This window comes from Debaryomyces hansenii (genome assembly GCF_000006445.2).
Source record: "Debaryomyces hansenii CBS767 chromosome A complete sequence".
Classification (NCBI taxonomy): Eukaryota; Fungi; Ascomycota; class Pichiomycetes; order Serinales; family Debaryomycetaceae; genus Debaryomyces; species Debaryomyces hansenii.
In genome coordinates, this window is record NC_006046.2 from 163928 (window position 1) to 191502 (window position 27575).

The 27575-nt window shown below is 33.8% G+C and overlaps 14 protein-coding genes and 1 non-coding gene across 15 annotated transcripts; 7 read left to right on the forward strand and 8 right to left on the reverse strand. All coding sequences in view use genetic code 12, as the record gives it.

The window, feature by feature from the left end:
- Positions 1-125: 125 nt before the first annotated feature.
- DEHA2D01892g (DEHA2D01892p) lies at positions 126-3317 on the reverse strand (the record flags this gene model as incomplete). The annotated part of the gene is made up of 1 exon (XM_458550.1): positions 126-3317. One exon carries the CDS (start codon positions 3315-3317, stop codon positions 126-128), a length of 3192 nt encoding a protein of 1063 aa, XP_458550.2.
- A 385-nt stretch (positions 3318-3702) lies between these two features.
- On the forward strand, positions 3703-4710 carry DEHA2D01914g (DEHA2D01914p; the record flags this gene model as incomplete). The annotated part of the gene is made up of 1 exon (XM_458551.1): positions 3703-4710. One exon carries the CDS (start codon positions 3703-3705, stop codon positions 4708-4710), a length of 1008 nt encoding a protein of 335 aa, XP_458551.2.
- Positions 4711-5189: 479 nt separating this feature from the next.
- On the forward strand, positions 5190-7655 carry DEHA2D01936g (DEHA2D01936p; the record flags this gene model as incomplete). Its single annotated transcript, XM_458552.1, has 1 exon — positions 5190-7655. The coding sequence occupies one exon, from the start codon at positions 5190-5192 to the stop codon at positions 7653-7655; it is 2466 nt and encodes an 821-aa protein (XP_458552.2).
- A 118-nt stretch (positions 7656-7773) lies between these two features.
- Positions 7774-13203, reverse strand: DEHA2D01958g (DEHA2D01958p; the record flags this gene model as incomplete). Its single annotated transcript, XM_458553.1, has 1 exon — positions 7774-13203. One exon carries the CDS (start codon positions 13201-13203, stop codon positions 7774-7776), a length of 5430 nt encoding a protein of 1809 aa, XP_458553.2.
- A 511-nt stretch (positions 13204-13714) lies between these two features.
- Positions 13715-13786, forward strand: DEHA2D01980r. The gene has a single exon. It is a non-coding gene; the product is annotated as a tRNA-Asp (tRNA).
- A 128-nt stretch (positions 13787-13914) lies between these two features.
- DEHA2D02002g (DEHA2D02002p) lies at positions 13915-14610 on the forward strand (the record flags this gene model as incomplete). Its single annotated transcript, XM_458554.1, has 1 exon — positions 13915-14610. One exon carries the CDS (start codon positions 13915-13917, stop codon positions 14608-14610), a length of 696 nt encoding a protein of 231 aa, XP_458554.1.
- Positions 14611-14666: 56 nt separating this feature from the next.
- Positions 14667-17423, reverse strand: DEHA2D02024g (DEHA2D02024p; the record flags this gene model as incomplete). Its single annotated transcript, XM_458555.1, has 1 exon — positions 14667-17423. One exon carries the CDS (start codon positions 17421-17423, stop codon positions 14667-14669), a length of 2757 nt encoding a protein of 918 aa, XP_458555.2.
- A 1170-nt stretch (positions 17424-18593) lies between these two features.
- Positions 18594-19346, reverse strand: DEHA2D02046g (DEHA2D02046p; the record flags this gene model as incomplete). Its single annotated transcript, XM_458556.1, has 1 exon — positions 18594-19346. The coding sequence occupies one exon, from the start codon at positions 19344-19346 to the stop codon at positions 18594-18596; it is 753 nt and encodes a 250-aa protein (XP_458556.1).
- A 334-nt stretch (positions 19347-19680) lies between these two features.
- DEHA2D02068g (DEHA2D02068p) lies at positions 19681-21165 on the forward strand (the record flags this gene model as incomplete). The annotated part of the gene is made up of 1 exon (XM_458557.1): positions 19681-21165. One exon carries the CDS (start codon positions 19681-19683, stop codon positions 21163-21165), a length of 1485 nt encoding a protein of 494 aa, XP_458557.2.
- A 292-nt stretch (positions 21166-21457) lies between these two features.
- On the reverse strand, positions 21458-21970 carry DEHA2D02090g (DEHA2D02090p; the record flags this gene model as incomplete). Its single annotated transcript, XM_458558.1, has 1 exon — positions 21458-21970. The coding sequence occupies one exon, from the start codon at positions 21968-21970 to the stop codon at positions 21458-21460; it is 513 nt and encodes a 170-aa protein (XP_458558.1).
- Positions 21971-22172: 202 nt separating this feature from the next.
- On the reverse strand, positions 22173-23492 carry DEHA2D02112g (DEHA2D02112p; the record flags this gene model as incomplete). Its single annotated transcript, XM_458559.1, has 1 exon — positions 22173-23492. One exon carries the CDS (start codon positions 23490-23492, stop codon positions 22173-22175), a length of 1320 nt encoding a protein of 439 aa, XP_458559.1.
- A 905-nt stretch (positions 23493-24397) lies between these two features.
- DEHA2D02134g (DEHA2D02134p) lies at positions 24398-25420 on the forward strand (the record flags this gene model as incomplete). Its single annotated transcript, XM_458560.1, has 1 exon — positions 24398-25420. One exon carries the CDS (start codon positions 24398-24400, stop codon positions 25418-25420), a length of 1023 nt encoding a protein of 340 aa, XP_458560.2.
- Positions 25421-25628: 208 nt separating this feature from the next.
- On the reverse strand, positions 25629-26090 carry DEHA2D02156g (DEHA2D02156p; the record flags this gene model as incomplete). Its single annotated transcript, XM_458561.1, has 1 exon — positions 25629-26090. One exon carries the CDS (start codon positions 26088-26090, stop codon positions 25629-25631), a length of 462 nt encoding a protein of 153 aa, XP_458561.2.
- Positions 26091-26249: 159 nt separating this feature from the next.
- On the forward strand, positions 26250-27044 carry DEHA2D02178g (DEHA2D02178p; the record flags this gene model as incomplete). The annotated part of the gene is made up of 1 exon (XM_458562.1): positions 26250-27044. The coding sequence occupies one exon, from the start codon at positions 26250-26252 to the stop codon at positions 27042-27044; it is 795 nt and encodes a 264-aa protein (XP_458562.2).
- A 200-nt stretch (positions 27045-27244) lies between these two features.
- DEHA2D02200g (DEHA2D02200p) lies at positions 27245-27466 on the reverse strand (the record flags this gene model as incomplete). The annotated part of the gene is made up of 1 exon (XM_458563.1): positions 27245-27466. One exon carries the CDS (start codon positions 27464-27466, stop codon positions 27245-27247), a length of 222 nt encoding a protein of 73 aa, XP_458563.2.
- Positions 27467-27575: the final 109 nt, after the last annotated feature.

Here is a 27575-nt window from a genome sequence, read left to right on the forward strand (position 1 = left end):
TCAAATATATAAAAGTTACCATTGATTACATATTTTGGCCTAAAATTGTGGTTTAGATGTTTGAATGGCAAGATTATTAAAATCAAATTATTTTATTTACAGTCTATACAATATGTATGATAATATTAGGCAGTTAATTTCTTAATGTTCCACTGAGCATCGCTAGAATCAATTTTGAGAGTTTCATTATCTCCAATCACCGTAACAATATCCTGTGAACCATTTAACAAGTACTTCTCAGTAACATTCTTCAAGTCTTCATAAGTAACATCCAAAAACCGTTCTCTTCTTTCTTGCCTCATCTCGTCCGTGATATGCTCAAGGAAATCTAAGGATCCCTGCAGAGAAATATGGCTAGGTGCATCCACGCCTTGGAATATGGTTAATTTTGCTTCTTGCAAATCTTTTGGACTCCAACCATTATTCTCAGAATTTATCATTTTACCTAATGCAACTGAAGTCGAATCCTTAAAAGACTGAACTGATGTAAGTGGATTAGGGTCTCTATATGAGTAGAAATTCAAACATCCACCTAAACCATCAAACAGTAATCCTCCACCATATGCCCCATTTGCTTCTCTAATAACAGAATGTAAGTGTTTGAAGGTTAATAATTGTGATAAAACACGCAATGCAGCTCCATCTTTACTAGTATATGCAGCTCCTAACTTAGCTAACGAAGCATATCCGACTTGGAAAGGCAAGTCGATCAACGTACTACGACCATTGTTATTTAAACCCAATTTGTTGCTATTGAATTGAGAAATCAAGGAAGATAATTCATTGGTGCCAGCTACTCGATTAGAATTTGCTGTCAATAAATCGTCAAATTCTTTAATCATTTTTTCATTTTTAATAACAGATTCACTATCACCAACTAAGCTGTATTCGAATCCTGAATGATTTCCATCAGTGAAACCATTAACCAAATGGCGTTGAATATCCTTTAACACTGGCAAAAGCTCTTTCTTTAAAAAGTCTCTGCCTTCTGTTTCTAATTTTCTATTCAAATCCAGAATAAACGAAACTTGGCCTATTCCACCAATTAAATTATGAATATACTTTGTAGGTGTAAGTTGAGAATTACTGTAAGAATTTGCATAAGAATGACCTGAATCGGCGATTGTATTCATTTGATTTTGTCCTAAGTTTTTAACCAAAGTGAATAATTTATCAACAACTTGCTCATCCTCGGAATCGAATTTCGTTTGAGTTAAAATTTCAAACCATAAGTCATACACGTTCTGAGATTTGTCTTTCAAAGCCATACCCGATAACATAAATTTCATATTAGTCTTGGAGATATCAAATGGATCAGTCTTAGCCGAAACATTGAATGTAACACCACCTGTCAACTTTTGGATTTTTATCTCCAATTCAGTTATTGGTGTCTTACTTGTACCGGCTAAATTAGTAAGACAACAGTCGAATAATGGTAAGTATTCATAGTATTTAGAAGGTAAATATGAAATATCCTTAGTAGCGTTCATGTAAATTAACCCGTTCGTATCAACAATTCTTTTTTGAAGTTTTTTAGAATTTATGTCTGCAAAATCAAGAGGATAAAAATCGCCTTCTCGTGGAATGTCTTTAACCGTCAAAGTCGGTAAGGCTGATACATCTTCCTCTTTCTTCTGCTTCTCAGCCAACTCTATGCTTCTTTTGTAGATTATCTCTTTATCTTCTTCGGTTAAGGCCTCAATTTTCTTATTCAATCTTTCAGTTTCTTGAGATGTCAAGTTTTTTCCAAAACTTTCATCGGGTTCCATTGTGAACTTAAACTTTGGAGTATCATCCTTTAAAACTGATTCATCAAGCAAATCTTGAAACATCTTTAAGCCATTGAGTTTATAGTCTTCTTTGAACCTGTTTAAAATATGGTCAATTTGTAGTGACTTAACAGGATTTAATCCATTAACCCAAGTAGAAACGACTGAACTTAATAGACCTATACCAAATTCTGGTTTATGATTTTTGAAGTTCAATTCAATTTGATGTAAAATTGCTTCAATTCTATCGTTGAAGCCACTTTCTTTCCCCTTTTGAAGTTCAGGGATGATCTTCTCAACGAAAATTCCACGTACTTTATCCTCTAAATTTTTAGCTTTTTCTAAAGATAAGTTATTTAAGCCAATTGTAAAAGATAATAAAGCTGTGGTAGCATCTAAACCATAATTGACAGCGAAGTCCTCTCCATATTCTTTTTCAATTAATTCCTGATAGAACGGCGAGTTATGACCATCACATAACAAAGAACTCAAAACTTTCCACTTAAATACGTCATACAATTTGGATTCATCTAATGGGTTCCCAATCACCCAAGTAATCGAAGATTTGTATTGTTCTTCGATTGGCCTACTTGACATCGTATCAAGGGGACCCTTAACAGTGACGTCTGATTCATAATTTGGATTAAGTTCAGTTATTGGTTTTCTAACATTTGTCCTTATTCCACGGCTACCAAAAGATTCAAAAAACTCATTTAGTTTGTTCAAATGATTAACCAATTCAATATTACCGTAAGTAAAGGTTTTTGCATTGGATGGATGGTAATTTGAAGAGTGGAAATCAACTAAATCTTCATACCTTAAATCAGTAATTTCATTTGGATTTCCCCCAGAATTATTTAACGACCCGTATATGGCTTCTTGGAATTTGATCCAATAATAATATGCCGAGTTAGAATATTGACCTTTCATCTCATTATAAACAACCCCTTTAAAGATTATAGGACTTTTAGGATCGGAAAGATCTGAATTCTCTAATCTCCATCCTTCTTGCATAAAACTCTCATGAGTAAGGAGCGGCTCGAAAACTGACGATAAATATACATCCATCAAGTTTTCAAAGTCCTTCGCATTAGTAGTAGCAAACGGATAATATGTGTAATCATGTCCCGTCATAGCATTCATAAAATTACTCAACGATCTATTAAGCATCTTGAAAAACGGGTCTCTAACAGGGTATTTGAATGACCCACAAAGCGTTGTATGTTCCAATATGTGAGGAACCCCAGTGGCGTCAGGAGCATTCGTCTTAAACGCTACCAGGAATACATTATTTTTATCATTAGGTGTATCCAAATGTAAGTGTTCTGATCCAGTTCTAGAATGTTTCAATTTGACTGCTACAAGTGAAAATTCTGGTATAGGTTGAACTTGTTCAATCACATACCCATGCATATTAAGACCGATAGGATATTTACTCAAAATCTCACCTTGTGACACACCTGAAGTGGCCAAGAGTCTCTTCTTCAATTGGGCTATCCCCAAGTTCCCACTGTCCTTTCTGGAAACTCTATTAGCCAACCTTAACATTCTTAATCTTAAAAAACTTTTTATTTAGCTAAATAGTGTCATCAGCTTTCCTAATAAATCGCAACTACAATGCTCGCTAAGAAAAAAATCTGGCCCCTAACGATGAAAAATCACCATTTTTAGATCTTATCGTTAAAGTATTCACTTTTGAGTATTTATTACAAGAGATGTATTTTACAAGTATCTTAAGTATTCGTCCCCCAACATTACATGAGCATTATATGCAATTTTTACCATCTTTATCAGATATATTAACAATGTAAATTAATCCATGATTACACGTGATGATCTAACCAATACCGGGCCGTTGGGAAATTTTTCACTATCAAAATGACATATTTGACAAATACTGACATATTTGAAATATAATAATATAGGAAGTCGAATGACGGTCAACGAAGAGGTTGGAAGTAACCCAAATAAAAGTGCTGCTGAAAATGTTTCGACATTAGGTGGTTTTTTGGCCGGTGGTTTGGCTGCATGTGGTGCAGTTACATTTACAAATCCTATTGAATTGATCAAAACAAGAATGCAATTGCAGGGAGAGTTGAGCAAAAATTCTAATGCTCCTAAATTGTATAAAAACCCATTCCAGGCGTTTGGACTTATTTATAGGAAGGAGGGTATCAAAGGCTTGCAGCAAGGTTTGACATGCGGTTACTACTATCAATTAGGTCTTAATGGGTGTCGTATTGGGCTTTACGAGCCTAGTCGTTATTTCTTAACCAAGATTTTGAAGCCATCTAGTTTTAAAGAGGGCGAGAAGGTTCCTCAGAACTTGTGGATCAATGTTCTTGCGGGCTTTGCCTCAGGTGCAGCTGGTGCTGTGCTTGCGTCGCCATTTTTTCTTATCAAGACCAGAATGCAGTCATATTCCGGAGCTAAAGCAGCATCTTCGGAAGGTGCCCAAGGCGTGGGTCAGCAGACTTATTATAAGGGTTCCGCAGATGGCTTGCTGAAGATCTACAAAGCCGAAGGTATCGTAGGTTTATTCCGTGGTGTTGATGCCGCCATTTTGCGTACTGGTGCTGGTTCTGCTGCCCAGTTACCAGTGTACAACTTCACAAAATCATTATTATTAGAGTACGATATTGTCGAAGATAATTCCACTGGTTTGCATTTTCTTTCGGGTGCCCTGGCCGGTTTGGGTGTCGCGATTGTAATGAACCCATGGGACGTCATTTTAACGAGAGTTTATAACCAGAAAGGAGATCTATATAAAGGACCTATAGACTGTTTTTCCAAGACCGTCAGAACAGAAGGCTTCAGTGCGTTGTACAAGGGTTTCTACGCCCAGTTGTTCAGAATTTGGCCTCACTCGATTCTTACGTTGATGTTTATGGAACACTGTATGAATGCTATGGAAAAAATTGAAAGAAAATTACATAGCTAATTACCCTTGCATCCGAACAGGTGTATTGTATATTTAGTTAGTTTCACGGCTTCACAGCTACTTATTTATTAGACATTTTACAATTCAATACTTGTAAAGATACTCTTTAGTGAAGAAATTCACGTGATTTCTCGATGCTTAAAGTGGCGAACTCAATTTTAGGTGCTAAACAGACTAAGAAAACATTGTACGATTTGTCATTCAGGTTCAGGGTATAACTTAGGTATTGGAAGTTAAAGTAAGTCCTATTAGAGGCTAAATTCACTTATAGAATCATATTAGGTACATCGGTAAATTTGTTTGATAAAAATACGTAAACCTATTCAAAGCACAAATCTCAATTGATTACGCCCTTCAAAATATTCATTTCAGTCACTATAAAAATACTTGATATTAAACCTTTCCATATTAATGGACATTGAAACAAAGAAATAAAATATTCACATAAATATATATAACAAGAACTTAAGAAGAAGTATATGCGTGACTCCAATTATAAATCAGTATCCAATAACAAAGCAGCGGTTACTATAACGACTAGTCTCTATGACCGAAGAGCGTTGGATGTGACATCGGATAAGCCTTTGGTTAACTCGCTAAACCATTTGACATATTTGGTATCTTCTCTGGCCAAAGTGAGAGAAACTTTATCGGTGGACGGGGGTATTGAAAGACTCATTGAAATTTTGCATGAATGTCATAATCTGACATTTAATTTGAATGACAATATTTTCAATAGCGAGAAGAAGTTATTGACTGCTTGGAAATGGACATTAGCATTCCAATGTTTGGTGTTGATAGGTACAAGAGGAACTGAAAAAATAAGACAAGGGTTAGTGAAGGCGGGCATTTTGCCTATAATCGCGACCGTTTTAGATAACTATTTAACGCTTCATGAAAGAACCTTCATTCATGCAAATTCTAGACAATCGGTTACTTCAAATGATCTGCAACTGCATCAACAAGCACAACAGCCACAACATGGCCATCATAGACAACAAGTGCAGCAAATTCTTCAGACACAACAAAACAATGATATTGCACCTACCTCTGTTTTCGATAACACTGTTTCTCCGCTGGCGACGGCACCTGGTACGGCTGATGGAAATGACTCGTTTGTTGTTTTCAATAGCACTAATACCAATAATAACAATATTTTCGCCGGTGATCTCCCCACTTTCGATCAAGAAACCAACAATGATACAAACAATATTCTTGATCAACTAGATTCCTTTGCGCAGGTGCCGATAGGTATTTCAAATGCTTCTGCATCGGCTGCAGGTGCAGATGGAACCAACTCGGCCACAAATACAAACCAGCCAGCAACATTTTTCAGTAACATGCATTCATACAATTTGACCAGTGATGACTATGACAACCTATCGGTCGATCAATTGTTTAAATTAATACGTGTTCATAATTCTACTGCAACCAACAAAATTAATGAAACCTCAGTAAATAATGATTTAAGAAGAAGATATTTAATCATCAATATAATAAAAAAATTAAGGGAAGAAAAGGAAGGAGACATTTTAGATGATAGGTTTATTGATGACTGTGATTATGATATGGATAATAGTTTGCAGTTTTTATCTGATATGTACTTGCAGGATGACAAGGCCACCCAATTGGTTACCTTAACAAATTCTAAGATCTCCCCTCGAAACTTTACGGAAACGGGTGTAGTAATTCCAAGGGATGACGATATAGTGTGGTCATTACAGCTATTGGCGTATATTTCGAAATATCCGTATCTTAAAGATGTCCTACAAAACACCCACCTTGTGATTGACATGAGTATCAGAGATAAACAATTGAAGCTTTATATTGAAAAGCAATTAAAATCTAAATTAAAGAAGACGTTAGCCCTTAATTCTCGACCAACTATTAGACCCAAATCAAGAAAAAACGCTCATTCGCGTAATAAGGATTCTGATATCGAAAGATTTAATCCGTCGGCTTCGAGTTCTCCGCAAATGTTGAATGACATCAATTCAATTCAGAACGATGATTTGCTACTCAAGGATAAATTTGAGCTATCAAAGGAGAATAAAGGAAAGGAAATTAATATTGCAGAAAGCGCCGAGGCAGATGACTTCGAAGATGATGATGACGATGATGAAAATGATGATAATGATAATGAAAGTGATAACATGCAAGAGCTTATTTCTGAAGATAATTGCGAAGATGAAAACTACATAGCCAAATTAACCAAAGGAACAGACGGTATCGAATATCCTGGTCACTTAAACCATTTGTATGGGTCTATTCTTGATGCTGAGTCTATAGTAAATGATTTAGACCGAGAAATAGCATTATTTTACATCAGCGAAAGGATTAATCGATATATTGAGGTTGAATGCAAAGGTCTAAGTGACACTATAACCTCGAGGCGACTTGAACAAAAGCTGTATTTAACTTCTAAATGGAATTATGATACCTATGATAACTTTGATATTGACGATGATTCTAATAACCAAAAGGAATCCGATTATGATGAATCATTAGTTGAGTATAAAAAGGTAAACCTATTTCCTATGGTTGAAAAATTTACATTTTTGTCTGGTACAGATATGTATTATTGGTCGGGGGTCATAATGAGAAATTCCTGTAGAAGGAATGAAATTAGAGGTGGTGTTAGACAATGCGGTAATCTTGAATGTGGTAAATGGGAAAAGTATCCAAGAGAGTTCCTGAAATGTCGAAGATGTAAAAGAACTAAGTATTGTTCCCGTGAATGTCAAATGAGAGCGTGGCATTGCCATAGAAATTGGTGCATACCTAGCAACTCAAGCTCTGGAAGTTCAATCACCACAGGCACTAACAATGGTAATACGTCTACGCTGCAAGCGAATCTAGTTCCAAATGTTGCTACAAATGATGATGACCCCAGCTCTGTTCCAAATACACAACAATCCTCATCACAATCACAAGACGAAAATTAGTTTATGACGCATTAGAGTTATAATCGCTTTTTACATAGATGGATTTATATCTTTACAAATTTTCATTATTTTAGCTGAGCTTGTAGAATTTTATAAATCTGTTTAATACTGGTTTTCATTATTTTAAAAGCATTGGTAAGCCATAAACTACAGGCGCGGACCCATTTAGGTATTTTAAAGTACATTGTTGTCGGCTATCACCTACCGCTTGGCAGATGTTGACATTATTCGAACTTTCAACATTCTCTAGTAAGCCCCATCTTTCAAAAACTGATAAACTAAACATATCAATGTCCTTGTCAGTAACGTCCCACAAATTAACGACCACCATGGGTGATCCACATGTAAGCCAGTTGTAAATATTACCATTTGGTTCTAATAGCCCATTATAATTCAACGCTCCTGAAGAACACCCTATCAATAAACTAGGTGGTAAACTATGATTATCGTTGTTGCATGCAGCCTTAAATAACGATGAAGTACGTATAAATTGCTCACATCCTCCATGGCCCAAATAAATAAATAAATCCTTTCCCGTAAGCTTATGAAGAATCTCCTCTCCATCGGGTTGTACACCAATTAGACCCTCCCAATTTTCTTTATCAATAAATAAAGGTTTAAATTTTGTTTGCGTTCGGGTTAGGTCACCTCCAGGGTTGATCAAATAATATAGATTATCTGATTTATTTATATTGAATGATTTATACCTAGTTTTTAACATGTCAACTAGGATTCCGATAGATGGAACTCTCGAAATAGATTTACCTTTCAAGCAATTGAGTGATTCCCACGGAAATGATGAACATTCTGCACTCGGCACAAATATTATATGCGTTTCCCTATGATGCTCTTGAGGCAATAGTCTCCTCTTTTTCTGAGCGTACGTCATTAACAATTTATCTAGTAAGGAATGAAACTTTTCAATATCAATCTCATCATATGCGTTTTGCTCCCCATGATACATTAATGAATCGAGAATGAAGTATATTAAATCATTGAGAAGTTTATAGTTCTTATGTCTAAACTCTGAACCACTTATTTCTGAAGTACTCTCTGAAAACATTCCACTCATACTAAGAAACAATTCTAATACATTATCATCAAAATCCATAAATGTATCCTCTGCTATCTTCAGCATCCGTGATGGTAATATTTCATTTAACAAGCAACCAAAATCAAACCTAAAAGTTGATAAAAAGGGCTTGTGTACAAAAGGATCATCAAATATACCTTTGAACCCACCTAGCCAGTCATTCTCAACGTGATCTAATAAATTCTTCAATTCTAGGTCCAAGCTGAATCTTAATTTCCACCAATTTTTCCTATCTTCTTTAGACTTAATTTTCGACGTCGTCTCAGGTCGAGTTGAAATATCACTTTGCTTGATAATTGACTTCAAGGAATTTGTCATTTCAATAAACGACAATCCAGGGGATCCATCTTCAGTACCCCGTTTGCTTAATGGAATTCTTAAAAAAAATGGCGTGTTGTAGGAATCTTTAAGGGACTTGGATAATAATAAATCTCCGGTGTAAGGACAAATATCAAGAGTAATAATTATCCATGAACTTGGCAAATAATCAGCTAAGTCTTTAAAAAAATCGCTGGTAACCAAATCAATTTCTTTGTTAATGAATTCATCACTCACTTCAGATGGAAGCAATTCATTAGTATTAGATTGCGATGTAACAGTTTCATGATTGACACATCTATCATTCAAAAAAGGAAGATACTTGGGTAAATCTTGCAAATAATAAAGGTATGATAGAACTGAGTTTTGGCCGCCCTCTAAGGAGAAATTGGATTTGAATATCGCAACTGATGAAAGCAAGGATAAGCATCTGAAAAAAACTTTATTCAAATCATTCAACTCATAATTAGACAATTGAGTTAGTCTCTTGGACGGTAAACAATTAATTAATATTTCCTTAGCTTGAATCAAGTTGTTCACAATATCTACAGACGTAGATATGTTGCAGTAGTTTTTTTCAATTGATCTTTGGAATGTGTGCTCTTGTTTGATTATACAGGGTAATGCAATACTCGATTCATCCATCAGCGAAAAGCAAGGTATTGATAATAATTGTTTAGACGCATTGAAATTTTGCTTTTTCGCTGAAACTATCGTACTGAGTAGCCTACTGTACTGGTCAGTTTCCAAGTGGTTGAGGTCACCAAAATCTATGGTAGATTCAAGCTCATACAAGGATAACAAATATTGAAGTTGTATACGTTCCGATTTGGAATCAATCATACTTGACATGGATATCAACGAAGACATTGGAATGCTAGCTAATTCTTTCCAAGAAAAATTTAATAATGTACTAAATTCTTGTTTATAACTTTCTATATCTATCAATACCTGATTATTGTTTCCCTTTCTTTCAACACTGAATCTCGACTTTGCGGCCGAAAATAGTACATTGCTTGAAAGTCTAGCATATCTGATATTTCTATTATCCATCAGTATCAGCCCGGAAATATTATTTCCCTGGCTTAAAGACAAAAATGCATCCTCTAGGTTATCTAAAATAACATAATAGTTTGACAAATAAAACGAATTTGAACAATTAACAAAAGGAATAATACTCGCCAGATCTAGTTTCTTAAATTCCAGTAAATAATATAATAAATCTCTCGATATTCCCAAACGCCTAAAAATATCTATTATAGTTTTGTAACATTCAAACAATAACGAAGCAGTCTTCCATTTCATTTCATTGTAAGCTATTTTTCTGATATTATTCCCCAATTTCTTTATAATTGAATATAATACTTTAATAGATAATTTTACATTATCTAAGGCATCGTAGAAATTTGACAATTGGACATTAAGTTTACATGTAAGAAATTGAAATCGTGCAATTATGAACAAATTATCAAATTTCTTTTCTAGAGTAACATTTGGACCTTGATTCTTTAAATTAAATTCTGACTTTGAATCTAAAAATTTCAAAATTGCAGTAAATTTTTCTTTAGCATGGGTTTTATTACCAATCAGCAAACAATATTCAAATTGCAGCAATTTCCAATTCATTATATCTTGATTTGAAACATAATGCAAACAGTCATTACTTGAGGAATACTTTGATAATTGTTTTAGTAAAGTACCTGAAGAAGTCAAATGGCTTGATGCATCTAATGACAACCCTAATTTTATACAGGCATCACACAATTCCAATTCTAGTAACAAATTACTCTGATAGTCCTTAGGTAAGCTACTGATAGTAGATCGGTGCCGCTTATAAGTCTGGATCAAACAAATTATACGTCCTGTCAAAGAATTGTATTGTAAAAAATTTACAAGTGTTCTTAGAATTTCAATTTCATAGTCTATTACGCACATTTCACCCGGGTCAGATCTTTCAAGCCACTCTTCGAATAGCTTGAGAGAATTTGTCAACGTATCTTCGTCCCATCCGATATTTATTACTTTTTGTAAGTATACACCACTTAGGAAAAGAATACTCAAATCGTTTGGAGGATAAGGGTCTATAAATGCGTCTTCCACAAAACAATTCAATCCATTTAAATTATAATAGTGATAAACACAAATCAACTTTGAAGTAGAATCCTTAAGATCTAATTTCTTCATTATATAATTAGTCAAGTCAGTTTTCTGTCTAACGTTGTTTGATTTTTCTAAGAGGAAAACTATATTAATGAATATAATACATTTGAAATTCTCGCTTAGTTTGCTTTCATCACCAAAAATAGAGTTCACTATAGACGCATCAGATACTAGACACTTAGCTAGCAATTGGATTATCAAGGGCATTTTAAATTCAGCTAAATCTATGAATAATTGTTGAAACCCTGTTTTATTGGTATCGATGACGTCTACTAAAAAGCCAAGGAGAATAGAAGTAGATTCGTTGAACTTTTTCATCTCATATAACGCATTAACAATTTTCTGAAGTTTACTTTGAAGACACTTGAAATTTTGGGTAGTCTTAGTTTCTGCATTGTAATTATAAATAAACAATTCATAGGAAATTACCATTTTCCAGTAATCTTCTGGCAGGCTCTTTTCTTTATTCCCAAGATTATAAAAGAGGTTGGAAAGATTTCGTATCCTCTTAAATTGTCTAAACTTAGAGAATATCTTGAATATATGCTGAAGCGTATTGGAAATAAATTTCAAAAATGATTGTTCACCCTTTTCATTGTTGATTAGATCTTTTATATATATTGTAATGGAATCAAATATTGTTAGGTGTTCGCAGGAAAGATTCCTCAAGGTTTTGAATGCAAGGTTAAAATATGACGTACATATTTGAATGCTGGAATACGCTAAGTTTCTATCTTTTGAGCAAATCATATTATTTATGAAAACCTTCATGGAGGATAGAAACTCAACGTCTGATGCAAGTTCTGTGGCACAGCTTACTTTTGGCAGTAAATAAAAAGCTAACTCATCTAACGAACCCCCCGAAGTATTTTCTATTACTTTATTGACAGCGGATATTATATCTGTTCTGGAATATCTAGTAGATGGTAGTTTGATGCAATCTAATTCAATTCGTAATTTTTCTAGAGAAACTGATGATGGACCTTGTAACTTTGACAATACAGATTTCACATCTTCGATGTATGGTAACAATTCGGCATTCCCTTGAGTGTTGAAATCTAGTTGTATGTTCGAGTAGTCCCCTGACTTTAAAAGCTGATATTCAATTGATTTTATGGTGAACAAAGATTGATAGTAATATAATTCAGTTAAACTCGAACCGTTGACTTTGGTAACTAGTATGCAAATAATCTTGAGAAAACCATTAATCATTTTATTTAAATTATTAACATGCTTGTCTTTATTTGAAAATTCACTATATGAATATGTTAGCCATTGAGAAAAATTTCCGCTTGATAAGAAATAAGGAGCAATAGCTCCGAATATGGATAAGTTTAAGTTCCTGTCTCTATTAGATATTATCAATTTGAGATTCAATGTAATTGTTTGAAGGAAACACTGGATACACATAAAATGAAAAGCAATTGTTAAGTTCACGATTTGTAATTTGTGATTTTCATCTAGACATTCTAGGAATGTCTCATTAAAAGGTATTCCACGTAGTAATTCCTGATAGGTTAGCGCTGACGGATTATGCCAATTAATAAAAGATTGAACATTTACAACTTTATTTATCACTTGATAAAGCAAGCCCAATTCTGTTAATGAGACATCAATTTTCTTCAATGCAATCAATTTAATAACGTAAACTTGATGTTTCTTTATGACATTTATATAGTCTTGTGTCTTTGATAAGCTGCTGTACATGCATCTGAATGCTTTTGATACCACTTCTAGTAGGCCTTGTAAATCATCAAGATTGTGTAGTTCTGTACCAATACTTTCATCTCTTAATATACCGTCTATAATCTTAATAGCCGCCAATTCGATATTGACCTTTGTTTTGCTTGGTGATTGTACTTGTACGTTCTGTCTCCTGGAAGTATGGAGTGGACTACCAGTATAATTATATGATTGCAAGTATGACGTTAGTAGCGGGTCCAACAAGATGAAACCCTTTATCGATTCCAGGATCATCACTATCAGTTAAAGCAATAATAGAGCTATGGGTAATAATATCTATATCTTACGTGTGGTCTAAAGATTTGCCTTATTGTTTGTGTTTACATTTCAAAATTTATTTGTGGTTTGCATACAAGCGCTATTTGCAATCTCTTAAATTTATGTTGCATTTCTTTAATCCACAATATTTATAACATCCATAAGTTCAATGAGAGCATCTCTCAAAGAAGATATGGTTGGCGTTGTAGTCTAATCTAGTGGTTATTTATTACTAAAAATAAAAATTGCTAATTGTTTTAAAAGAGATATTCTCAAAATATGAAAATAATTACCATAGTTCATAAAATCACAAAAAATACAAAACAAAGGGAAAACCTAACTCGCAAAGATTGAATTAATTATATAGACTTGAAGGATTCCATCAAAAGAAAGCTCTTCAATGTGATATACATTAAGTATTTTAATTAATTTATGATGATTAGTATTGACTTAAATTGATAATTAACAAAATATCAAGAAGAAAATATCCGTGATAGTTTAGTGGCTAGAATTACCGTTTGTCGCATGGTAGACCGGGGTTCAATTCCCCGTCGCGGAGCATCTTTTTTTTATCCTTCATACTTTATTCGCAAGGCATACGACGAAATATATAAAGTATGAAGCTATCTTTTTGATTGATTCCTTCTTTGAAGACACCCCCTATAATATTCAAAGAAAACATAACCCATGATACGAAGTATTCGTCCATATTCTTCAGGATCCCAATTTAGGGAATTATTTAAATCGTCAATGTCTCGAATAAGCTCGCAGGCCATGATCTTGACAGCTGGATTTGATGCTTCCACAAGAAATCAAACGTCATTGCATGGAATGACATTGTCATCAGTTTGTTCTTTATCAATAAGTCCTATACCTTTATTACAATTTAATCTTCATTTACCGTCTTATACTTCACAATCATTGCATGAGAACAAAGGTATACTAGCCATTCATTTGTTACCACCAACACCCAAAGCTGTAAGACTAGGAAGAATTTTTGCCAGTGGGGTGAAACGAGAAACTAAAAAGTTAAACTATACATATTTAGATACGTCAGAGCAAGAATTAGAGGATGGTGATGTTTTTCATGAAATGACTACACCGTTCAACAATATTTCAAATGATGACTGGCAAGAATATAAATTTACGGACGAATTGAGTATACCCATAATTAACGAAGCAGAACGGGTATTTATATGCCAAAAGCGACAGGTTTTTGAAGTAGATTCACATGAAATTTGGGCGATCGAAGTGTTGAATGTAATCAGTCCTAATAGTCAGTATAATATTGCAAATAATGATGAAAAGACAGGAGGATTGCTTTACTACGATCGAAGTTTTCATAGAATTGGGGATGCGTTGGGTGAAAACGAAACACGATAGATATTAGTTACAGCGTCAACGAGTTATAATATACATTATTTATTTACTATCAACATTTATTCACTATTTGAAATCATTTCATCCCTACTGATCGTATTACCACTCAACAAGAATTCCTCAAAATCCTTTTGTAAATCCTCTGTTGCATTTATTACCTTTGGTAAAATAACGTCATATTTGTCTTGAACCTTTTTGTTTCTTTTATGAAGCTTGCCAATAATGCCAGTCTTTTTTAAGTACTTAATATCGTTAGAAAGCTTCTGCAACTCTTCATTTCGCGCTTCCTTTTTAGCAATTAGTTTATTCTGCTTTGTTAAAAATTGCAGTTTTTCAGACTCTATATTTTTCAATTTTGATCTATATTCATTCATGGAAGACTCGTATTCATTAATGAATTGATTCAATTTGTCAATCTCATTAAGCAATTTAGTCTCTTCAACTTTGAAATTCGATTCACTTTCTTGCTGTAACGAGTCAGAACTTTGCAACTCGTTTTTTAAATCCCTTATTTCATTTTCTAATTGAATAACAGAATGCTGCAAACCTTTTAATTTACCAGATATTCTTCCATCATTAGATTGCTTGTGGCTGTATTTCGATATTTTATTTTTTAAATTATCTATATCCTTTTTTGCATCAGATATTTTCTTATTTTCTTCTTTCTTTAATCTCTTAAACTTGATTTTGAATTGATTCAAATTGTCTATTGTAGACAACAAACTAGACTGCAAGGTCATCAACGATGTAATTTCAGGAGATTTGTTCAATATAGCTTTGGAACTAGAGGAAACAGTATTAACAATAAAATGTGCTAATAAGCCTTCGTCCTTACCCTTTTCATAAAGATCAATTTCATACTGAAATAACGGGGTTAAACCATACACACAAATAAAAAGCACTTTATCATTTTCAATTAATCCCTCATAAATATCCATATGAGCCCACCGAACATCATTGACCTTTACTCTGAGTCCCTTCAAATCAGTCACAATTTTTTCAAAATTTTCAACCTCTAATACTTTAAAAACAACTCTGGTATCATCAATAAAAACAGTCGAAAACACTGTTTCGAACGAATAATTTGCTGATGTGATAAATTTGCCACCGTTATTTTTACATTTGGTAGTATCACCAGCAAATAAACTTGGCTTTTTAAACATTGCTTTACATGCAGCAAGAACAGCCCAAAATGGTTGGGTCGATGTCACATTAATTAGGTTTTTATCGATTATGGTTGTGGAATTTGGTGCCGGGGTTTGAGCTTGGCTTTGGGATTGAGCCTGAGCCTGAACCTGTTTTTGGGATTTAGTCGCAGAATGATCAGTTAGATTTACCAATTTATGTGACTTGAGAGTAAAATTGGAGTTTGGTAATTTATTCGTAAAAGGAGTAATACAGAACGTTTGAAAATTCTCTGCAGCAGCGGACGAAAAATTTGATTTAGATAAGCTTTCATTTTTAGCACAAGGTGATGAGTTCGAGATAGAACTAGATATTTCTACCTCAAGTATATCATTCTTAGGTTCCTCAACATTTACAACTATCGGTAAATTATCGAAAGTCGATGAAACTTCATTTGATGATACAACAGGTACGTTTGCCGTAGAGTTTGAAGCAAGTATATTTTTCGACAAATAATTTCTCTTAAAGTCAATTGGTACATTAGGAGTTAAATTTGATAAATGGTCTAACGTCTTGGAATAACGTTTTAGTAAAAATGTTTTCTTCAAAATGGGGGAAATAGTCAAGATAATGACATGGATGCATAGGACTAAATAAACATAGTTTATTATCATCGAAAGAGTTGTCAAGCTTTTTGATACAATAATAAGTGAAGTATCATTCAACTTAAAATTGTACGTCAATAAATGCATGATAATATTGTATGGCCAGTTATGACTAACCGATGGATCTATGTAATGACCACCATTTAAGAAGTACTGTACGTTAATATTACTATGTTTGGATGGATGTTTTGAATTATCGAAAATTCGTGAAGTCAATAAAAATGGTGAAATTGTACGGAAAAGCTGGGATAATAAATTTGTATGGGTAGTAAGATTGAATATCAATATGGGATGCTTAATAAACAGTCTTATATCATAGGCGATATTCGAAAACAAGTAATGAACTTGATTCATATCTATAAGTAATATCCAGTTCTGCATTATGTAACTAATATAAAGGACTGTAATGAAGCAAATAATTGCATTCCAGATATGATTATTGAAATAGTTGTTTTCAGATGGAATTCTATTATTTGGATTTATCTTTTTATTATTTATGGTAGTCGTAGTAGTAGTGTTGGTTGTAGTTGTTGAAGTGATAGATGTAATGGTCGTTGAGTTAGTTGTTGAAGATCCAATTAACTCGGAGGCTATAATTGATTTGGCAAATATGGATAAATACTGAAGCCATCTTTTAGGGAAAAAATAATGAATAGTTAATAAGATGATTGCATTTATAGAAAATGCCTGTAATGCTGAACCAATCAATTTTGACTTGTAGTTCAAGTTCTTCCGGGAAAATTCATAGTTATCAGATCTCCCACTATAGAAGTCATCATGATATCGATTTCTCCGTAACAACTGTTTAACAATTAGCTTCCCACCAAGGAATTTGGTACTCCCAGATAAAATATATGTTGTTAATATTATACAAGAAACTGATTGGGGTAATGCTAGTAAAATAAATATTAATGCCGTGATATCTCTTATTGAGGTAGGAGGCAATACTGTTGTTGTTGAAATAGTTTCAGACAGCAAGCCTGGAGTCATGGAATGCGCTTTATTATGATGGCTAACTGCATCCATATTATGAAATTTTTGTCACTCTAGTTAAAGGCAACTATTAGGTTTTAAGCACAACAAAACGAAAAAAAAAATACAACTCAAGGAAACAAGGAAATATTTGAATATTTCGATATGTAAATGCTCTATTGAACAATATAAATGGATATGCTATTAATCAAGTTGACAAGTTTGAACTGTAAAGTATGCTAAAAGCTTTGGATTCGAAGTATTTTTTCAGTAGGTTGATTTGACCCGGAGCACACGACCATTGTTTTCCATAATGCCATTTGCAACAATATACATACACCAGTACTCGATCAAAATTGACTATATGTACTCTTAAATGAAAGGGAATAATAAACAGGCATAATATAGCTAATATTAGCGGTTGTTTAGCTGTTGTTTAGAGATATCCGGCTATTTAAATGAATAATAAGGACTTTGAATAACTGCACATCAGAAATCATACAAATGCAGGTACCATAGACAGATTATGATGATGCTGGCTTAGAATTAATCTGCATAGATTTGATATAGAGGTATATGGGTCATATATGAATCTTAGAGTAGTTTATTCGGAGCATTTTCTTCTTTTCGTCGAATATGCTTGCGGCTTGTCAAAGTTGCAGCCAAAGCCTGCCATTCAGACTAAGGGGTTTTGCCCAGAGGCCCTATACTAAATGCCAGATACGTACTACCTATATACACATATGCTGACCCAAGGGAAGCTACGAATACAATAACTGGCAATAAATTTAGCGGAAGATACTGGTTTAAAAAGATTTAGTCATTATTGCCGATCGGCATTAAGGAATTCAGGCCGACTATGTAAGTACATCGTATATATTCGATATAATTGAATACTCACGATCTTGATATAGAGATAATTCAATCCAATTCTAGTGGCCTATTAGTTTCCTATTAGTCCAGTGTATAAAAATCATTGTCATAAAGCATTAATACCAATAAGACCTACAAATATTCTTGACCGGAATGAACCTTCAAAATATCTCTATGATCTATCGTCTTTTGACTTCTTGTCATATAAATAACTACCCAGTCTTCCAAAGAAAGAATTTGGATTCGTCTTTCAATTTTAAATAGTTGTAGACGTGATATGAAAACAGTCAGCTTGATGATATCAGATCTTATCATACGAAAAGAGTGCCTGATATTAGCTACTGATTGTAGTCAGCTATAATAATCTGCTAATGAAAATAGGTTAAAACACAAATCAGCATTTTCATCGAAAGAAACAAATAACTCTCCGTTTTGGGATTTTATTTCGTTCTTGTTTGATATAATCCTATTCATGTTAATTATAGGAAGATTATTATCAAAGGAGATAGCTGGTTCATTTGAAGTTCCGGAAAAAGTTAAAACAAGACCATTTTCCTGAGCCTGGCCTTTTTTATAATCAGTAGTTCTCGTCTCTGGCATTAGCTTGAGGATATTTCGTTCATAAATGTGAGGAATAGTCTTAGTAATATCTGGTAGGATGTTAACTTTGGCCCCTAGGACTTTGTCATTTTTGAACCTGAATTTCTGAGGCACGTACCTCCTCCATTGATTTGTTTTCACAATATAATCAATGTAATGCTGATTTTTCAATATGTAATGCGATGGAAAAAGTGCCGAGTTTTGTTCTGGTTTATTAATCAACGGCATAAGAAAATAGTTCTTATCTTCAGAAGATTCTGAAGTACCTATGGAACTTGATTCTTGATATGAATCCACCACTATTTGTACCATTTGACCTTTAGGATATCGGATTCTTGAACCATCCATTCTAGTCTCTGTTAGTGCTTGAGCAAAGGGATTTGAGTTAATTGAATTAGTATCATAATATGATTTAGTATAAAACTCAGGTGAGTGATATTTGTTATTTCTTAACCATTTTACAGGATTGCTAAGTAATGGATGGTTAATGCATGCTTTTGTCATAATATGGATAAAAGCGTAAATCTGTCTGAAGCTACTAGATTTTATTTTTGTTTGTCGCAAAATATTTCAAACAAAAATTCATGTTAGGGATGCCCCAGATTGTTTCATACTTGTTATGGACTTAATTTACACTCCAAATTTTGTAGCAACCCCAAATATTAGGATAATCCTCTTCTTACATTGATCATTTGGTAGTATGCCAAGTATTGAGGGTCATGGATAATTGAAACATGGTTATTGCCGAGTGGAATATAAATATAGCAGGCAATTCTACTTGTTGTAGACATCAGTATCATTTACCAAATGGTTTTGATTATCTTATCCATTCTTTAATATGCTTTGTATTAGCTTAAAATATTTCGTTCCTTTAATAATTTTTTTGTCTGTCGTAGATGGAATTCCAATAGGTGCCAAAAGAGAAATGGTAACCATCTATAAAACTTTCGTTGAGACTATAACAATAGATGCAACCACCCAAAATCCAGAGGTTTACATTCCTCTGAGTACTAATAGAAGGAGCTCATCTGAAACTCTGAGAAGTTACTCAAAAAAAAGTACTCTAATGAGTTCAAGTACAACCGTTGCAACATCTTTGGCTGCGAGCAAAACTTCGCATTATTCAACAAAAAGTTCAACACTGAAGTCTCGCAGCAAAACGTCATCATCACCAAGTGTACCTACAAGCATTTATACAAAAGATATTCCAAATGATGCTTTCGAAAACACTTTAAATGAAATGTGGGATAGATTCTGGCTGTCTGAAAACAATCAATGGAATGATGATGACTCAATTTGTGATACTAATCAGTTCTCTGAGCCAGTCGTCTGGGATCAAGCTGTTATAGGGAAAGCCATAACTAATTCAAAGAATACAGAAAGGATTGACAAAACTGCAGAAGCAATCTACAAATATAAGAATAAAGCACTTGGTGTTTATTCGGCAACAACTGCAGGAGATGATGATATTTATAACGATGATAATGCGCAGTTGGTTTGGGTATTTGTTGATGGATACAAAGCTACTGGAAACGAAAAGCATTTGGAGGCCGCAAAAGAGGTAATGCAGTTCCTCATGACTCAGTGGAATAGTCAAGGCAAAGGTGGTGTAATTTGGAAATACAAGGCAGATTACATTGCTTCGATATCGACGGTAGAAGCCGCATTGGCCGCAATTCGATTATATACCATTACTTCCGATACTGATTTGTTAAAGTTCACCGAAGACTGCATGGATTTTATGTTTGAATACTTTCAGGATACCGATAAGCTATTCTTTGATGGCTTAAATAAGAACAATTACGATGATATTAACAAAGGTAAATTGTCATACACAGCTGGTTGTGCGCTAAGTACTTTGGCATATCTAAGTAAGTACAGCTCTAAAAGCAATTGGAAATCCAAGGCAATTGAAATAGGTAAGGCAGCGATGAACCAGAAAGGTGCTTTGTATAATGGAAATTCAATCTGGAATAACCAATTGAAGTATGTTCACTTACTATACGCCGGGTACGTGGATTTGTTAACGTTAACCGATTGGGACTCTGAGTACACCGACTTCAAACTAGAATTACTTAGACAAGGCTCACTAATGATTGAATTTTTACAAGACCCTGACGATAAGTCGTTATATTTTGGTCTGGCAACAGGAGCTACAAAAAAAATGTTTCAAAAATATGAAGTGGCATTTAAAGAGGATAATGTCTTCGAAGAGAACAACGACATTTACTGCAATGGAAATGTGAATAAACCTACAAAAAAATCATTGATGAATAATGGATCTGCTGCACAAATCTTGTATGAAGTAAGCCGTATATCCTAATACAATTATAACCTTCCAAATTTTGACCGGTATGGGAATTGTTATAGGACATAGGCCTTCTTTTCCAATTCCTGTTTAATTCTAGGTATTTGGTTTTATTCGGCTAATATTTTAGATCTACAGGAGTAGTTGTCTTAGTTGGTCTTGTTCTTAAAGCAACAACAATAACAGTGATCTGTTCCGCCAGATCTATGAGAGACTATACCACTTCAGCTATCACTCAACACAGTCTGCATAACTAATCGCTCTAAAGTAGTGGAATTGAATATAGACTTGTGATTCGTACTGATAGCTAACTTTTATTTAATACTTTTTCAAAAGCTTTTCTTTTTGCTCCTCTAAGAAAAACTTCACCACAATATTTATAGCCTAATTTATCAAAAATTTTAAGCATACCAAAGTTATCAAAGTTTGTATCAGCCTTAACACTATAAATTTGATTCGAAAGTGCGTTCTCTTCTACAAAACTTAACATTTTTTGTGCTAAACCTTGTCCCAAAAAGCTTTCAGAAATAGCAAGACGATGACACACAACAAAACTACCCTCAGATAACCACTTACCTTCAAGGTTTGCATAAGCAGGTTCTTCATCAATTGATATAGTACAATATCCCACAACGTCCTTACTATACGTTAATACATATGCAATTTCCTTCTCTATATCTTCTTTTATCACTGATGGATTTGGATATCCATCTTGCCATTGGTCACTTCCATCATCTTTTCGACGACGAATAGCATCTTCTAATATTTTCCAGCTTGAAGCTAAATCTTCCAAATTAGCTTGTCTAAAGGAATATTGCATAATATTATAAAACTGTTTGGTGAATTAATAGAAACTCGATGAAATCTACCCAATCAAAAGATACGCGCACAAGTATGAGTTGACTCACGTCATCCAAGTGGCCAAGAATAAGTGTCGCAAAACTCCAGATTAAGCTGGTGATGAAAATCAATCTACAAATTTTATTTAAGATAAGTTTTCATCTAATATAGGATTATAAACCTTACAAATTCTGAGCGGTATGGAAACCCTTACCAGAATATACAGCATCATCTCCCAATTCCTGTTCAATTCTTAGAATTTGGTTTAATTTGGCTAATCTTTCGGATCTGGAAGGAGCACCCGTCTTAATTTGGCCAGTTCTTAAACCAACTACAATATCAGCAATAATATGATCTTCTGTTTCACCAGATCTGTGAGAAACCATAACTCCCCATTTATCGCTGAACGCAAGTTGGGCTGCCTTAATTGACTCAGTAAGTGTACCAATTTGATTCACTTTCAACAATAACGCGTTTGCAGCCTTTTTCTCTATAGCCTTTTTAATGAAGATTGGGTTAGTTACAGTTAAGTCATCACCAACAATCTGTAACTTAGAGGCCACCTTAGGGTAAAAATTAGACCATGCATCCCAATCTTCTTCTGAAAATGGGTCTTCAATTGATATAATTGGATAATTATCAATTAAGCTTTCATATAAATCGGCCAACTGGTCTCCCGATAACCATTTAGATTTATCAGAATTTGGATTTTTGAAATCTAAGTCATATTTACCATCCTTGTAAAATTCGGATGATGCTACGTCTAAGGCAATGGATACCTTACCCTTGTAGCCAGCCTTTTCAATAGAAGCAACAATCAAATCGAGTGCTTCTTCAGGAGTTTCAATATCTGGTGCTACACCACCTTCATCTCCAACATTGCCAGCAGATTGTCCGTACTTACTCTTGGTTAAAGACTTTAAATGGTGATAGACTTCGGAACCAATTCTCAAAGCCTCGGAAAAACTTGGCGCGTTTGTTGGAGCTATCATAAATTCTTGGAACGCTAACGAACCGCCAGCATGAGAACCACCGTTTAAAACGTTCTGGAATGGAACTGGCAAAACATATTTGTCTTGCTTCGATTTGCTTATATCAGCAATATGTCTATATAGTGGGACTTGTTTTGCTGCAGCACCAGCTTTAGCAACAGCCAAAGAGACTCCAAGTATGGCGTTTGCACCCAAGCTCCTCTTATTTGGGGTGCCATCCAATTTCAACAAGAAAGAATCGATTTCTTCTTGATTCTTTTCATCAAGACCTGACTTTATCAAATGTGGAGCAATTGTTTTGTTGACATTATCAACAGCCTTAGTTACACCTTTTCCTTGCCATTTAGATTTATCACCATCTCTTAATTCCATAGCTTCATTGATACCAGTAGATGCTCCTGAAGGTACAATTGCTCTAAATAAGCCATTTTCGGTTGTAACATCAACCTCTACAGTTGGATTACCACGGGAATCGTATACATAACGTGAATGAACTTTAGAAATAGTCATTTTGAATAAATAGAACTAATATTTGTAATGAAAGACTTAAATAAAGAAAAATACATAAGTTAGGAGTACACCTTTTTATATATTTTTATGGTAGGTACATTATAATTGCTTTCCAGTACCATGTACCGCGGACGACTAAAATATAGCGAATTGGCTGCACATTTTATCAAACACAACATTATTAAGCGTGAATACTCCAGAAAACTAGTTCTAGCTATAAACTAATACAAAGATACACTATATTTCATTATATATTGATATTTTTACCAATTTATTGGGTTTGAAATACATTTCTTCGGCCGGGTTGAGGGAAGTAGTATTCCTCAACCGGATTGCCACAAAACTCCAGATTAAGCAATCAGCCATCGAATTTATCCAAACTCCAATGAATCGAAATTGTACTCAGCAATTAAGTGTCTAAAGCTCGAAGATATTTCATCACTACATACCGCTTAGTAGTATTGAGAAGTGCCAAGCAATACTACATGCTATTCCCAATAATCCTCTTACATACGATTATGATATACATAGTTTGGGAAGTTTTATTGTCTTAGTTTGTCCTATTGTGGTACTAGTCAGCATCATGTTCCATAAATAGTGTTTGTGCCTAAAATTTGAGTAATTCCATATACATTGTCTAATAAGAATGGACAATCACTCTCACGGGTATAAAAGTGTGGGTTATCTAGGATAAGTAAGCATTTTCAACGAATGTAAGTCTAATAAAAGGCCACTTTCTTAATAGGAGTTAATGTAACTAGTGTATGTCCTGATACAAGATATGAGTAACGTAAAATGACAGATGGCTAACGTTAACGTTTTAGGATAAAATTTGGTGCGATATTATTCGATATAAGATAACGAAGTGATAAAATAAATAAGCATATATATAGCCAATAATACAAATGCTGAATTCCAATGAGAAAGATCCAATAGACTCAACTTCATTTCGGAGTATCCTAAGTGGAGTGAAGCGAATGAGGGATCAGTATAATGTTGATGAAAATGAGAGTATACGAACGGAAGTACAACCTCAAGCAGATGATATAATAAACGACGAAACTGGCAAAACCAAGCAAAGCAAAAGTGAAGAAACTCATTCTACAAGAGCTAATATCCAAATTTCAAATAGTAATGAAGTTCAACGAAATAATAATGGATTAAATACCACCATTAAAACCAATGCCTCTAGCAATCCTCCTAATACTACCAGGAGCAATACTAAAATAAATGCAAGAGGAAGTAATGTACAAACATATTCTTCGGTTCAAGTATCACAGTCACAGAAGGGGAACCCACTTTTGACCAACTCTTTGATGAAAAGTATACCTTGGTCATATAACGGATCAATTCTTTCGGATTATTACATTAATCCAACATTACAAATACTATTCCTTTCATTAAAATATCATAAGTTACACCCCGAGTATATATGGCAAAGATTGAAGAAGTTGAACAAGGGATCTACGATAGTAGATACTTCCAATGACAGGGTACTCAGATTATTATTAGTAGTTGTCGATATCGATGCTCATCAAGAAATTTTACGTAAATTACTGAATTTTTGTATTAAACAAGACCTCTCACTAGTATTGGCATGGTCATTTGAGGAAGCTGGAAATTATATTGGTTTCTGTAAACAGTATGAATTGTCATCATCTAAGGTAAAGTCTGCAATTAAGGGTACTAAGAGCTTAGAGTATCAAGCATGTGTAATTGACACACTCACAGGAATAAGATCAATAAACAAAACTGATTCTGTTAAGTTATTAGCGAACTGTGGATCAGTAAAGAACATTGTTTTACAAAGTTGCAAAAGCAACGAGGATGGAGGTTTGAATAACATCCAAGGTTTGGGATCAAGAAAATTACTGAACATGAGATCTGTATTTCTGGAACCATTTATTTATAATAAAGAATACGACTAACGATATTAGTAAATAATAATCAATTGATTAATTTAAAACTATATATAACGTATATAGCCAATAATTGACTTTAAATGAAATACAATTAGCCTTTTTGTAATATATCCAGGACTTGGTAGCTCATAAACCTGAGCTAATATTATTTTACAGTATATATCTCTTCATCTACGTAACAATTATAGGAAGTATTAATCCAGCTTATTCATAATTATTGTTGCTGTTTCTGTTGTTTTTCATATTCAATCATTTTATTTCTTAACACCAAATTAATGCTATTCAATATTTCGTTCTTTTGAACTAATATTTCCTTGAGCTTCTTCGAATCGCCATTTAATTTCTCTATTTTACTTTCATAAACAGATTTAGTTTCTTTTGCCAGCTTGTTAACAAAATACCCAGTACCTATATCAACTAAATATTCATCTTTCTTAGCAATCTTACCTGGTAAATATAAAGAACTAGTCAACGGAACTAATAATTCAGATGCATTTGATTTTTCCATGTTGTCAACACTATTAATGCATTCTTTCAATCTTGATTGTGCTGTTTGTAAGGCTTGTAATGATTGAGTGAAATGATTTATCTCTTGTTCAGTAGATTTACGAAATTCAATGATTTGTTGAGGTTGAAGTTGAGTCAAGTCTATCTTTCTTTGCTGTCCTGTTGCCATAATTGTTGTTTATTGATTGTTGGTGATCGATTCTGTGGATACTAGTTAAATCAGCACTTTGAAAAATTTCAATTTAACATTTTTTGGAATCTCACTAAAAAATTTGGATCTATTAATGAAGTTTGTATCTGTATTATCTATGAATGATTTTCAACCAGTATGGGTAATGATGGTGGAACTATAGCTAAAAGACAAGATATACTATCTTTACATTCATATGGAAAGCATGGAGAAAATGATCGAATTCAAATAGCTCATGACGATGAATGTTCTGACCTAACGACATGTGCGTTATCTTCAACACCACTATATGGCCCAACTACTCTGATAATCGTAAGTGATTATAAAGGAAAGTTGTACGACAAATCGAAGGTTTTGAAATATATGCTTGAGCGTGATAGTAGTAAGTATGATTCTGTTGATACAAGAGGCGGTGAAGATAAGAAGATGTCTTCGCCATTCAGCCATCTACGCTCTTTAAGAGATATTATTGACGTACACATTAGTTGGAAGGATAATTTATATGGCGCTGTCCCAGATATTCAATGTCCTATAACAAAAGAACTGAATAGTAATACGGTTTATGCGTATTTGCGTCCATGTGGGTGTATAATATCTTTCAAGATTTTAGAAGGACTCGTGAAACATTTCGGAGAGAAGGATAATAAATCGGACAGCTTACAGAACGAAATAGACTGCCCTAACTGTGGTGAAATGTTTTGTTTCAAGTACGATGTTGTCTTATTAAATCCAAGAGATGTTCCAGAACGCACGGAATTTAACGAGAGAAGTTTCAACTACTTACAAGAATTGAAACTTACCCACTCTAAGAAACCAATGAAGAATAAGAAGAAGAAAAAAGATAAATCGAAGGCTGATGATGCTTCCAAATCAAGAAAAAGGAGTTACAAGACAGATGAAACTACGGACTTAACGAAAAAGACTAAACTTTGAATATGATATTTGACATGTAAATATGAAAGTTAGTCAGTATATACATATACAGGCATATTGATAATAGGTAGAAACCAAACTATATACAAACATTTAATTATGTTGAAGTTAACACCCACGTCGTACCATAATAGTTCCCTCGTCGTACTCATTACTAGTAGAATTATTTCCTTGTTCATAGAACATCCACATTTTTATATTTATTTATCTGCTTCTTCAGCGCTAGCAATACGTGCTTGGTCATATTGTTCTTTCAGAAACGCTAATTTATTCTTATTCATTCTGGCGTAATCAGAGTTAGCGTATATGTTGAAAGTTATACTTCCGATACCAACAACACAAACACCAACTAATCCGAGAACGGTACCTCTATGTACCATATCAGTAATACGAACACCAAGTGGAGTTTTTGACGATGCCATGTTCAATACTATTTGAAAATCTGTTGAAGTTGATGAAAAAACAAGTTTAATTTATTAATCCTTTCTAAAAAAATGAGTTCACTTTATACCGCGATTACATAATCAATAT